Here is a 13,994-nt window from a genome sequence, read left to right as displayed (position 1 = left end):
ATCCATTGCATTTTGTAATTTTTTAAGTGGAAGGAGCCTATCATGAAACTAGACTTCTGGCTTTGATGAATGAATGGACAGATGATAATGATTAGTGGTGAGGTATGTTCAAGATAGCCATGGAAGGTCTAAGGGGCTATGTTTTATGTAGAAATGTAAAGATTTAGGGAAGATTAATTTTAAAGATAATGTGTTTGAGATTGTCAGCATATAGATAGTAACTGGAGCCACAGGATTAAATAAGATCATCCAGGAAAATTTGTCAAACACAGAGGAAAGAAGTTAAAGCCAGAACTCGAGAAAACACCAGAAAAATTTTTTTATTTCATTTTGGTGGTGGTTTATTGATACACTTTTTTACAGCAGCAATAAAGGATTTTGAAACAGCTTTAGTACTTCCTAAGATACTTGATGTAAATTCTGTAGGAGGGAGAGGACTGCATTAAAAATTGGTGTGAAAAAAAGATACTGCTGGTGGGCCCCCCGGACTGTGGAATGGGAAGGCAACAGAAAAGCCTCCCTCTGCCCTCCTGCAGGGAATGACTCACGTGACAGAGAAGTCTCTCCCTTTCTCACCTAACTGCCAGGTGGTACACTGTTACCCAAACAATTCACGTCGGTTTGCATTCATGTTGTGAAGAAAGGAGCCCCTGGCTCAGACATACTGATTTTGTGATGAACTAAGAGCATAACCCTCCTTTTCTGATTGTTTAGTTTGGGGAAGAAAGTATGTTGAAAGAGAGGTATGGGAGTTGCTCTTATAAAAACCAACACCAACAACAAAAGAAACCAATGACAAGTACCAAACAGTGGCCCATTCTCTGGAGACACTGAAGTTGTGAGAGATGCTCCTTTGTACCTTATTTTAGTTGACTTTTGCAAATTTATATAGCTTTTGCCATTATTACCAGTTCTTTTTCAATCCCTTAGTCAAGGTAGACACATGGGCATTATGATTCTTGAGCCCCTAGCCTGGGCTTGGTGATTTTTCTCCATAGCATTGGAGATAATTCAAAGTCTGCAAGCAATTTTACCACCTGCAAAAAGGATGCACTAGAATTTGAAAGAATAATTATACAAGGAATATAAAATCTAATGTGTATCTGTGTATGGCTAAAACAAACTTTTACTGTTTTGGGAACCTACGACAATTGACTAGTGAAATGCCTTTACTCCCAGACCCAGGGTATATGCCTGTATTCACGATGGGGATGGATGGCCGGAGGGGCTTGTGGGTGGGGTTGTGTGGAGTGCCTGCAGGGCATCCTTGTTCCTGTGTCTGCTGAGGAATTGCGTAGACCCAGATCTGAAGCCCATGGACAAGTAGAAGCTGGAAATGAAATCTTGTGAGAAATCACCTGTCCATGACTGTCAAAACAGGGCATTAAGCACAGTTACCTACAGAGTATATATATATATATATTTGAGAATATTTGAGAAAGCCCTGGTTTGAAAATAAAACCCTAGACAAAACCACGATATAGAAGAAGATCCCAGAAAGAGACCAAGTCGCTCCTGTTAACTTCTATATCTGAGAAGTCAAGGGAGTAGACTTAAAAGAAGAAGAGAGGTCAAGTCCACTGCAGCTGAGAGAGCTATTAAGATGAGGTGTGGAGAGACAGCGTTGATTGATGCTGGACGGCTGGTCAGCTTAGGGCAAATATTAGAAGCCATGTGATTTATTCTGTGTCCCTGCAAGAGGGCAGAACCAGGCTGAGGGTGGCAGATGTTGGAGAACCATCTTAAAGGTTCTTAGGTATATGAAAAGGTATATGAAAAGGAATTCTTTGATTGGGTAAGAGGTTAACTATAAAGCTTCGGAACTCTTCTGGAAATCTAAGATTCTGCCGTGCTAGCTATCATTCAGAGGTTGCCCACTTTTGAATAATGGGCATTAGGGCTTGAAAGCAGGATTTTTTTTTACTGTACTTTATTTAGGGTCTTTGATTGTTAGAAATGGCAACATCTAAAAGTTGGATACTCAGTTGTTATGCAAACCACTCTAGGTGTCCATAGCAACACCCACCTGCTCACATGCGCACCCACTCAGCCAAAGCAGCAGCGTGCACATAACCTGGACTCATCTGGTTAGCATTTCGCTTTGCTGGTTGACTTTTAATTCACACTAAACATTAATGCAAGAACTTTTGATAATAACCCATGAATTTCATCCTTTTTAAAAGGTAGTGTAGCTCTCTTCCTGTAGTGTAACCATAGCAACTGACAAGGACCAGAGAAAGAAAGCTTTCACACATGCTGGGCTAATTAATCCTGTCCTACAGTTTTCCTTCAGCTGGAAGATGCAGCGCGATAAATTTTGCATGAGTAAGCGTGTTTTGATGCATGAACTGTATAAATACCTAGCAATATCTTTACCAAAAAGATTTGTAAAAAGTACAGTTATGTAGTCCTACTTCAAAGTATACTTTCTTTTTTTTGAGTCATTGTTTTAATAATTCGCTCCTTCCCTGAAAAGTTGTGAGATTTATTTGTCTTTTTAACTGAACAGCAATACTGGTAGGGTGAAAACCTTTTGTTTATCAAGATACAGGACACTTCCCACAAGAAAGAGTTTTAATTGATTCTATTAAAGTGAGATGATGTGTTTTCTCAAACAATGCAAAAGACTGTATCTTAAAATTATAACATTCTTCATGCAATACATGGTACCTTTACGTGGAAATCATTTTAAGAAAAAACTGTCTTAATACCTTGAAGAGTTAGAAATGGAAAACTCGTTTTTGTTGTTAATTTGGGAAATTATGAGACCCACGTGAATGGAGTTTGGGCAGTCCTTGACCTAAACATATGGGAAGGAGGAAAATAATGTAGACAAAGCCTTTTCTAGTTATATTTTCCAGATATATATATTTAACTGGTTTTATAAACCTATAGTCAAAGTGAACATAATGGACCTGAAATCACATACCATTGTTTAGATTTATACTATTTCTAAGTTATTTTGAGGTCACGTTCTTCCTTTAAAACTGGGAAAATCATAATTTTCTATCACTAGCCTGGTTTTCTGAACTGTCAAAGAAAATCTCAGATGTTTTCATTCTCCCAGCCCTCTGTCCTTGCTTTCTGTCACAGGGCCTCAGGAAAGCCGAGGGAGCCAGCCTGGATGACTTTGGGGTCCCTTTTGACTTGACAAGAGCATATGGAACTAGTCAGAACCTATTTTAGGACTGATGCTGAGCTCTTTGGTCTCTGTACACAAACATGCCGTTTGAGGAACTGAACCTTTTGATGGGATTACTAAATTCTGGAAACTTTATTGCACCCTGATTGTTGTCCTGTTTTTCAGTTTTGCCTGAATCAAGGTAGGAAAAAAACCTGCAGGGAAAAGATGAGAAGGATTAAGAAGTACAAATTGCCAGTTATAAAAACAGTCACAGGAATGTAAGGAACAGCATAACCGATACAGTCAATAATATGGTAGTAACTGTGTGGGGTATCAGATGGGTACTGGACTTCCTGGGGTTTTCACTTCATAAGTATATAAATGTCTAATTACCATAAATTAAAAAAGAAAAGAAGTAGAGGTTTCAGAAATCTGTTATCAAAAAGGTATTCTATTTATGAATAGAATAAAAGTTGGGGACCACAAATGTTTATGTGTGTGTGTTTACAATCTGTACATTGTAATATGGAGAACTTATAGGCATTAACCAACTTATAGTATGCCATTGTATCATTATAAAAACTACATTGTAGAAAAATTGAGATACTGTGAACATAGTTGAATTAATTAGAAAAATTTTTTCTCACCAGCTGTTCTATTAATTTTAACATTTACATAGAATGTACTAAAGGGAATACCAAGTGTTTAATAAACAGGAAGAAGTCATGTTTCTAAGTACTACATAAAAATTTAAATAGAACATGGAAATGAATTTCTATGGTAAAATATGAAGATGTTACATGTGCTCTCAGCATCACAGTAATGAGTAACGCTTCACACTTGTCATTAATGAACACCCCCAGATAGGCAGCTGCCATGCAGATTTTATTCTTTTAAAAAATAACATCTTTAGATTTTGTGTTTTCAAAAGAAGTGTAGTCATTGTAGAAAACTTGGAAAAATATATTTCCTGTCATTCTTTTTCCTGGGCATAAGCATGTACGGTTGTGAGGGCACACTGCACATACATGATCAGTTAGCACATTATTGTGACGATTTCCCTGTTTTAAAAAATTCTTAGAAAACATTTAAGTTCACTTAACTATCCCTTTATAATTTTTTATTTAGGTAGTTTTCAAATGAGCTTCCTGAGTTGCATTTCCTAGCGAGTGTTTGACAGAACACTGAAACCAAAAGAAGTTTTGGGAAGATCCCTTGAGAAATCTGTCACACCTCTCCTTTCAGATTCACAATGCACGCTAGGAAAATTAAGGGCACTGAGCAGTCTTGCTGTATGGAAGCCTTTCTAATAACATTATTTGTAACTCTCAGAACTAGAGCTCCGTGACACCTTCTTTGGGAAGTCCAGAAGATTGCTATGCTTCTGTGTCATATCTAATCATGGATGAACCGTTTGTTCACTCTCCTAGGATTTTATTAAATTCTTGATGCTTTATTAGGAATGCAAATGATTTATTAGCATGTGCTTGGAACAGGTAGACTTTTCATGTAACCTTGACATTGAATTTGTGATTCTGTATTACAATGCCATGTTTGACCTTTTAAAACTGTGAAGATTCAAATTTAAATTCCCTTGTTCCATTAATGCCTATTAAACTTCTTTATGTTTTATATAACCCGCAGGTCTTGCAAGAGCAAAATCGGTCCCTAGCCACACATACTCCAATGAAGTGGTTACCTTATGGTACAGACCTCCAGATGTCCTCCTGGGCTCCACAGAGTACTCCACCTGCCTTGACATGTGGTGAGAAATGGAAGCTTTTCTCTAGCTAATCTGTCTCTGGTGCTTGGTCAGGGTCAAGCCTAGACAAACATTCTAACAGTCGGAATGAAGATTAATGGTGGAGGAGCGTTTGCCTGTGTGTGGCAATGATGCTGGACTTTTAAATAACATGGTTGGGACTCTTCCCTCATCAGAGACTGCCTTGCAGATGGGGTCTGGTAATGGTTCTTGATGGACAGCGGCAGAGACATTTTTCTAACTGTCAGTGTGGTAATTTCCCCCCCTAAGGGTCTTAATTTATAGCTCTATTTTATAACAAGGACGTATATTTATATCTCCAAACAACAGTATGGGTTGGAAGTAGTAGCGAGCACGTTTCAATTCACAAGAAAACTCAGATAAGTGGCCTGAAAATTTTGGTGTTGCTGTCAGGCACTAAATTTGGTGCAGTGTGCTTTGAGAACTCTAGGTACCTAGTCCTCTAGGTACTCTTGAAAGGGTCATAGTGAATTTAATTCGATATAGTGTCAGGTTCAGACAATGGTTTAGCAAAACTTAAAATTCTATCATAATAGGAGGCCCAAGACTGGTGAGATTTAATGCATAATTATTATTAATGATGAAATACAAATGAGTTCCCAGTCCAGTGTAATCGAAATCAAATAATCAAGGAATAATTTTTAGCTCTCAGGAAAGGCTTACTAGTGACTGCTGAAAGTGTCCTTTATTATAGAAAAAAGAAATCCCTTTCTAGATTCTCAGTTGTATTTAAAGCAAAGCAGTTCACATACCACTTGGTTGTTTTCCAGCAGGAACCATCTTCCATGAATGACTATGCCCATATACAGAATATGCAGAATACATGTTCGTGTGGTGTTTATGACCTCAATAAAACCTTAGCACATTTTGTTTGCCTTACTGCCGTGTGCTTACTTCACAGCTCTGCCCTCAGTTATCTTGGCTTTCAGTAAATTAGGCTGTGATGAGGTCTGGCTTCTTCCCTTATGTTTGTGATTCCAATATTCTATGGTTGGAAAACAAGTTCCTTGTGATGTAGGGCTCAGTGTAGATTTTCTTAATTTAGGTTTCAGCAAACCCCCTAGGAATAGGATTTCAGGATCTTTGAAACCACTGAAATTATATGCAATATTTTGTGTACACATGGACATACTTATTTTTATGGGGTGTAGATTGTTAGCTTTCAGTAAAGCTATAAAAGAATCTGGGTCATCAAATAGCCTGAGATCCATTGCCATAAATTTTGTGATGCCTTATAATAAATCTAATACCGTAATGCATGTTCCAACACACTGAGAAGAAAGATGACCATCTCTCATTGAGGAGCTGAGCTAATCATTTTTTTCATCCCACTTCCTGGCTTTTTGGTTGGTTTTCTTTGGAAATTTTTTCACACAGATTTTTTCCCCCTCAAGGCAGGGTTTTGGGCAAAATAGACATTTTGATCATTAGTCGTAATGGAGGAGAAAATTGAAAATGAAGGTCAAAGAATGCATCAAGATATTAGTTACTAACTTTCTAATTCCCTTCCTTCTGCCTTATGCTTTTATAGCAGGCTCTGCAAATAATCATTACATAATATTCTCGAGTTATAGAGTGGCTTTCTCTATTTTTCGAGTATGGAAATTCTGGGTTTCCTTTCAGTGAGGTCAGTTAAGGACTCTGCTAATAGAACATAGTTTGGAAACATGTGTGGCTTGGAGCCAGTTTTGTCGTAATGCTTGGCAGTTCTGTGAAGACTCTACCCTCATAATCAGAAGAAGCTGTTTTTTAATACACTATTGGCTAATTTTTCCCAAACCTTAACAGTGCTGTTTACAGTACAGAGAGTCACGTGGATTGCGACTTGCTACTATGTCCGTGTCTGATAATTAGTATTTGATCTGCAGTCTTTGCCTTCCTGCACACCTCCCATTTTTTCTTTTGCATGTGTGTACATGTGTGTGCTCATTGTCTTAAGGAAGAAGTCGTGGGTACTTTCTGCCCATTTGCTTTAAACAGACATAATGAAGCCTAAGAAGAATACTGCTATTTAAGTTGACGGGAGGAAAACCTATACAAAATAGTAGACCCCAAATGCCCCTTTGTCTGCATGCAAAAATTATTCATCGGCAAAAGCAAGTAATAAATGTGTTGTTTGAGCTGTTCCCTGTGCTTCTTGGCTCTTCATTCCCACGCCCCAAAATCTGAGTTATGTCAATGCTAATGCCTGTCAGTCTGAATCTGATTTCATGCCAAGCCATTTTCTAAAAGCCATTTTGTTATTATCCTATAAGTCAGGTAATATATATGTATTTTTCCAGTGAGAGAAGTTCACAGGGCACTGATTTTTGCATAACCAATGACATCAATGCTGGTTACATGAGGACCTAGAAATGGGGCTATAATTGAGTCATGGCTCAGCTGCACCAAAGAGAAGAGCAAATATTAACCCATGGACAATAGCAGGGAGGCAGGTGGCAATGGTGTTAGGCTATTTTTACAGTTCATTTACTATCCCGGGGCAGTAGGGTAGTAGTAACTAAAACCTAACGATTCCTACACAGTGTTACATTTTCCAGTTTTCTGTTTAAATAGCCATAGGCAGTAAAACTATTACTGAAGCCACATGTGCATTAACATTGGCAGCAAGTGATGGAAATGCGAACTTACCGCATTATCATTCACCGCTCAAGGTCTCCAGCCCTGTGGTGGGTGTGAATGTACTGTGCGATTTGAGCACTCATCACGCCAGGTAGTTTCTGATGCCCTTGTCTCCCTCCGTGAAGGAGGCAGAGGAATCAAATTGGACGTTGTCTCATGTATAACTTCTCTTAATTCTTGGATATTATAACTCCTTGAAAGTCAAAGCGAAGGAAATCGTCTTTAAGCTTCTAAACCAAAGAGGCTTACCAAGTGCTGAAAACTGTATTAAGAGAAGTGCAGAGGTGAAAGGCAGCTGATCTGGGTAGTTAGTCCCTCCCTGGTCAGGAAGTTCTGCTCTCACTGTGGAAGTCATTGCTCTAAATAAGCTTTCTAGTCCTTTATAGAGGCTCGTAAATATGTTTAGAGTGGCATTTGTTTTCTAAAGCAGAAGGTCACTTGGGATTATTTTAAGGGATTAATTTTTAACATAAGGTGACTAAGTTATCTTTAGCTAATAAATAATTATCTCATCAAGATCCCAGTGCTTTGGGGGGCCACCATATTTACTAACACTGCCTTGTGGTATCATGCGCCATGCTCCCCAACATGCTGCGTGAAGAATGATAGTGTGTCAGTTCCTTCCTCTCCTCATCTGTTTGAGAGCTAATTAACATATTAACTACACTTGTCAAAATGTGGGGCAAATCATTTATAAATAAGCCTGTCAAATGTAATGAGATTGCATATTAAATCACCCTTTTCTCTATTCCATCTCTGATTTAAGATTAAAATTAATTTATTTAGCATTGTAGCAGCTGGGTGGTTAGAAAAAAATTTCCATACCAGTCTTGATATATAGAAATGCATGTGCATCAAAATTGATTTTGCATATATCAGAAAAGAAATTGCCTATTCATTGACTATTATAAGGCCATTTAGCATTGCTTTTTATTAAATAAGCCTGATCACCATACATATTGGCAACATACAGAGTTGCCATCATTCTCAATGATCTCTCTTGGATGAAGGAAATTCATGTAATAAAGTAAAGTTTTTGAAGACTCAGGTTTGTTTACCAGTGTTTTAAGAGAGAGAATCATAGATGAATCCTAGTATAGCGCCTATCCTGAAAATAAATGTGTTCTACATGAAGTCTTGTCTTGAGGTATTGAGTAATAGTGGTAATAATCATAGAGTTTAACATAAGTAATAGTAATAATAGTAACAATAGTAGACACTTTTATTGAACACCAACTGTATTCTAAGCTCTCATGCATTTACCTATTGTACCATTAAACAGTGCAAGAGAGCAAAACCCAGGACAACGAAGTAAGATAGTATCTAGGGTCATAGTTGGTGAGTAGAGCCAACATCTGAATTTACTGCTAACCCACTCCGAAGCCCTTTCCTTTACAACATATTACATAAGATCATAAGACATTGGTTTTTCTTTTACTAGTAAAGTCATTCCAAAGCACAAATATGGTAAATTTCCTATTTTTTAATTTAGATTGTGCTCTGGGTCATGTTGAATCCTTTGTGTGCCTCAGAGAAAGGGAACGGCTTTCACTCTCACTCAGCAGCCTTGAGGACCACCTTTCCCCCCCACCATTAATATTCTGTATTATATAGTTGTATTCAAGGAGGAGGTTCTTTGAAATAAATTTAAACCATGAGCCACTGGATTGAACACATTTTACGGGACCAGTATCTTTGCTGGCACGTATTTTCCCATGCCCTAACCATTATACTTTTATCACTTCTGCTAAAATGAATGAGTCCATTTAAAAAAAGAGTGCTGGTAAGAATGAGCATTTGAGTCCATGGGCTACATCAAGTCATCTAGCTGTCAACGCTGTTTACACATTTATAATTAATCAGGTCATAAGGTCCAAAGAAGACTTGAATTGGTCAAATGACTCGTTAAGAGCTCTGGAGAGCTTCTCAAATAGAACACGACCCAGGTGACTTGCCAGTGTCGTCGCCTGTCCAACAAAGGAACAGGCAGCAGGCAGCACGCCTCTGGGTGCTTGAAAGCTGAGCTTGTGTGGCAGCTGTGGTTTCTGAGCCCACTCCCGCTACTTACGTCTCTTAAAATTAGGGTGACCGTACAGCACATCATCCCTTCCAGAGTACTTTTGAGATTAATAGTAATTCTGCCAGAGCGGTAGATGTAAAGCAGAGATGTAACCAGGACGTGTGTTCATCATTCTCATAAAGCACTGGAGCAATGAGTTGTTAAGTACTAGTGATCAGATGAGACCTAATGCATGTGAGTGCTTAGTTCACAGAGAAGGACTGCTAGCTACAAAGTCAAATTTCTCGTGGAAAACTTCTCCAACATTGATTAATAATGAATAATCTCCAGAAGTGCAGTTCTCTAATATTAGATATTGTTTTCTTTGTTGGTATTATTGAGTGGTTGTCGACGTGCTGAGTGCAGCAATGGCTTTGGAGCGCTGATGGGAACCAGTTCTATCTTTCTGGCACAAGCTCAGCAAGGTTATGGTTTCCACACCCCATGTTGTGTGTGTTTGTGAGAGAAAGTGTGTGTGTGTGTTTTCAATGGATATGTTTGGTCATTTATTAGTGATAAGTTAGCTGAATAATAATATATCAAATAAGCATTGTATGTAGTTTCCACTACTAATCACTTTTCACATAAAAATGTCCCTATTTTTATCAAAGTTGACAAAGTAATTGGAACCCACGAATTAGCTTTTGGGTGGTTTTTAAATAGCCGATCACAATTACTAACTTTCATGACAGTGAGATAGCCCTTAGTATACTCACCCGCTTCACTGGTGTGGGAGAATGGCAAGAGGTGCTTCAGTGTGAAATTCTTTAAGAAATATAAGACTCCACACATGTTGAGAATAGTGTTCTTATTTGTTCTTAGCATATCAGCCAAGCAAAATACATTGCATTTTGATTGGAGTACAGGCACACCTCAGAGATGTTGCGGGTCTGTTTCTAAACCGTCACGACGACGCAAGTACCGCAGAAATGCGAGTTGTACGTGTTTTGCTGGTGGTGGGCCTTGCCCTCAATTTGTAAAAAACACAACATCTGTGAAGCACAATAAACCCAAGTGCACCTGTATAGCATCCACGGGTGCTATAGAATGTACTGGAAAAAAAATAGAAGCTGCTGTATTAGGTTTTTGAGAAATTCGCATACCATTTTTTGTCTAGAGACTTAGAAATTTGGCTCAGGATGTTCTCATCACGTGTGTGGCGGGGGTGGGGGGAGAGGGGTTAATTTCTAAATACCTAAATTAGTGATCAAAATTTAGACATTGGGTGTATACTGGTGCCTTTTAGGTTTTAAGTTGTCTATTTATTCACGTAGAAATCGGTTCTCTGGTCATGTGACTGCCCGTAGTTTGCTGTGTAAAGGAGAGTCAATCTTGTAGTAGAGGACACATTGAAAGCCTAAATTAGATTCTGTCACCTCTACTCCTTCCTACGTGACCTTAGTTGACCAAATCCATTAACTGTCTTTATCCTCAGTTTCCTAATCAGAAAACTCTGACAATGAAACCAATTTCAGGTATAACTAATAATTAATAGCTGCCACAACAGCAGCAATAGCAAAAATAGTAATTTCCTGCCTCACCCACACTCACCCTCTAATTTCCCAGAAATAACTACTTTCAGCTCTTTTAGCGTCTATTTCTATATGTCTTAAATAATTGTTATGTTGCTGTTCCTTGATTTACTGGTTTTAGACGTTATCTACTAGGTAGGTGTTATGATAAATATAGGTTTAATTGTCTTCCATCAGCTATCCCCCAGTTCACCCCATTCTCCCAATATAGAGGCTATATCACATTTTGAAACATTAATATGTGAATATTCCTACTTAAGTCAACTAGTGTTCATGATGTGTATACTTTCTTGTATAACCTTGTGTTCTTCCTGGACTTTATAATTGTCTCTGATTTTTATTAGTTTAGTTGTCTGTGTTCTTATTTTATTTATTTATAGATATAAGAGATATGCTAATTACATATGAAAAAATTCCAAATGCTCAAACACATCAGCAAAACTCTCAGTCCCATTTAATTTTCTTACTGTCTCTCTGTCAACCTTTTCCGTGGAATTTTGCTCTCTCGGCTCTCCGATTTCCTGCTTTAGCAAAGCTGAACAGCTGCCATCTTGCAACTTTTGCCTGCCCCTCTCCTATTGTTGTCGGTCCTAAGTTGGTTATTCTCTTTCTCTTCAAATCTGTTCTGTACCCTCTTCTGTCCTGGCCTGTATCCTGGACAGCAAACCCCTAGGATACATATGACATCCTCCAAGCTGTCTTGGCTATAATTCCAGTTGAGTTCAGGCAATGGACAAGTGGGAAGAGAGGGAGATGGAATATTCTTTCCTAATTCTTCCCTACTTTAGCCCATATTTCTGGAAATGGCTAACTATAGCTTCTATGGGGAAGCCCCTCTTCCATGGATCTCGCTGTCAATAGATTTCAGTAACACTTGGCCATTTTAATTCTAGGGGGGATAATGGCATTTAGGTCTAAGGCAGGTAACGGCTCCCTCTGTGGGTAGCCTTCTAGTGTTTCAATGTCCTATTGGTTCCCTCACACCTCCTGAGGTGGTCACCTCATTCAAATCTATTCTGGGTTGGATTCTTTCTCCTTTACTGATTACAGAGTCCCCCTTTTCCCGGACTCCTTGTCTTCCTCCTTTATTTCCTAAGAAAGAATCCATTAGAGTTACAGTTTTCAAATTCTTAGTTTTCTGAAAATCTCTTTCCTCTACTTCCAACACATGATTGATAAAGGTTCACACTGTGTACTTAGGCTTTTCCTCTCAGAATGTTACATGCATTTTAGGAGCTTCTAGTATTGCTGCTGAGAAGTCTGACTCCATCTGATGTGCACCCGTTTGTGTGCCTCTCATACTCTCTCTGTCCCTGGTATTCTGAAATTTTATGATGATTCAGTTTGGGTGTATCTTTTTTTGTTGGTGCTGGGTAGGTTTCCTTCAATATGAAATATAAAGATATCTGTTTTAGTTCTCTAAAGGTTTCTTGAATTTCTTTATTTATTAATTTTAGAAAATGAGAGGAAGGGATGTGGGGAGAGACTTCAGTTTGTTGTTCCCCTTGTTTGTGCATCATTGGTTCCTTCTCGTATGTGCCCTGACGGGGAATTGAACCTTCCACCTTGGTATATAGGGATGGCACTCTAACCACCTGAGCTACCTAGCCAGGGCTTTGAATTTGTTTTTTAATGATTTCTACCTTTAATGTAACTGCCTATAGTCTGCCTAGATTGCCACAACTTCATCCACAGCTTCTGGAAAAAGGTTCTTTCTCCATCACTTGTCTCCTCATCGATTTACTTTATCCTTGTATAAAAATTTTACTCCTTAACTCACCCTTTGGTCACTTTGGGGAGGGAAGGGGAGTCTGTGCACATTTGACGGCATGTCCCGCTCATGTCAGCAATTGAATATTTGTGGCTTTAACTATGGATGATTGACTACTAAGGTCTTTGGCCTGCAGAAATCTGTGATTTTCTGGGACACAGATTTGGACAGCAGGTACTGATGGGTGAGAGTCGAACAGCAAAATGCAGGCAAGAGCATCTTGACTGCCAGCATCTTAGTGTGGTGGTGGAAATTTGTAATCCTAATCACTGAAGTGTGAGTGCAATAATGGCATCTTACTTAAAAAAAAAAAACTTGAAAAGAAAGGCATGTGCTTTTTGATGAGCTAGTGGTGAAAGGGAATAGACTGTGAAGTGATAGTTCTTAAAAAGGTAAAATTTTACATGAATTTAAAGAATTGACTGTAGAAAGTAGAGCTTTGGATCAATGATATGTGTGAATCAATATCATCTTGCTATTGAAGTAGCAGAAGTAATTAGTGAAACTTTCAATAAATGTTCCACTCAATATAAAGTTTCTAATCCACTGAAGGTGAGAAGGTAGACTGTTAACTTATATGCACAGGAAAGATATCATTGAATGGGAATGTGATAGGAGAGAAACTGGAAGCTTGGGTACACATTGTTGTGTGACTATAGTTAGTAAAGGGATTTGGGTGTCTAGTTCATACTATTCACTGAAGGATGGAAGTGGGGACTTCTATGCTGTTGTGACATTTGTGAATTAATTCCTTAGGACACTGCATTAATCTGAAGTGTATTTTAATTAAGAATCACATTTTTACTTACTGGTATTCTGCTGTATGCATTAATATAACTCAATGTCCTAGTAGCTTTCTTGATTTTAGATACTGTATTATATAATTGATAAACTTAGATATTTGTTTTGTCCTATCTTTTTTAGTTTTGCTCATCAAATATATTGTCCATGGATTCCTATTGGTAAAAGATGCCATTAAGGGCAAAAAAGAAATAATACAATAATTGAAAAAGAATTAAGGTCAAACTTAACTAAAACAACCTATCAGTAGCCAAGAATAGCCTGCTAAATTCCATTCAAATATAAAACTTAATCATAGTGTC

The 13,994-nt window shown here is 38.2% G+C and overlaps 1 protein-coding gene across 5 annotated transcripts in view; it reads left to right on the top strand.

Annotated features, from left to right (window-relative positions):
- Positions 1–13,994, top strand: part of CDK14 (cyclin dependent kinase 14) — a 537,492-nt gene that overhangs the window by 311,920 nt on the left and 211,578 nt on the right. For all 5 annotated transcript variants that reach the window (XM_024577248.4, XM_045185274.3, XM_045185273.3 and 2 more), the window contains one exon: positions 4,769–4,889. In XM_024577248.4, coding sequence (XP_024433016.2) covers positions 4,769–4,889 — 121 coding nt within the window. The remainder of the gene's footprint in view (positions 1–4,768; positions 4,890–13,994) is intronic.

This window comes from Desmodus rotundus, chromosome 6, assembly GCF_022682495.2.
Source record: "Desmodus rotundus isolate HL8 chromosome 6, HLdesRot8A.1, whole genome shotgun sequence".
In the NCBI taxonomy this organism is placed as follows: domain Eukaryota; kingdom Metazoa; phylum Chordata; class Mammalia; order Chiroptera; family Phyllostomidae; genus Desmodus; species Desmodus rotundus.
Note: the sequence above shows the minus strand (reverse complement) of the source record. Positions and strands in the feature narration are given on the sequence as shown.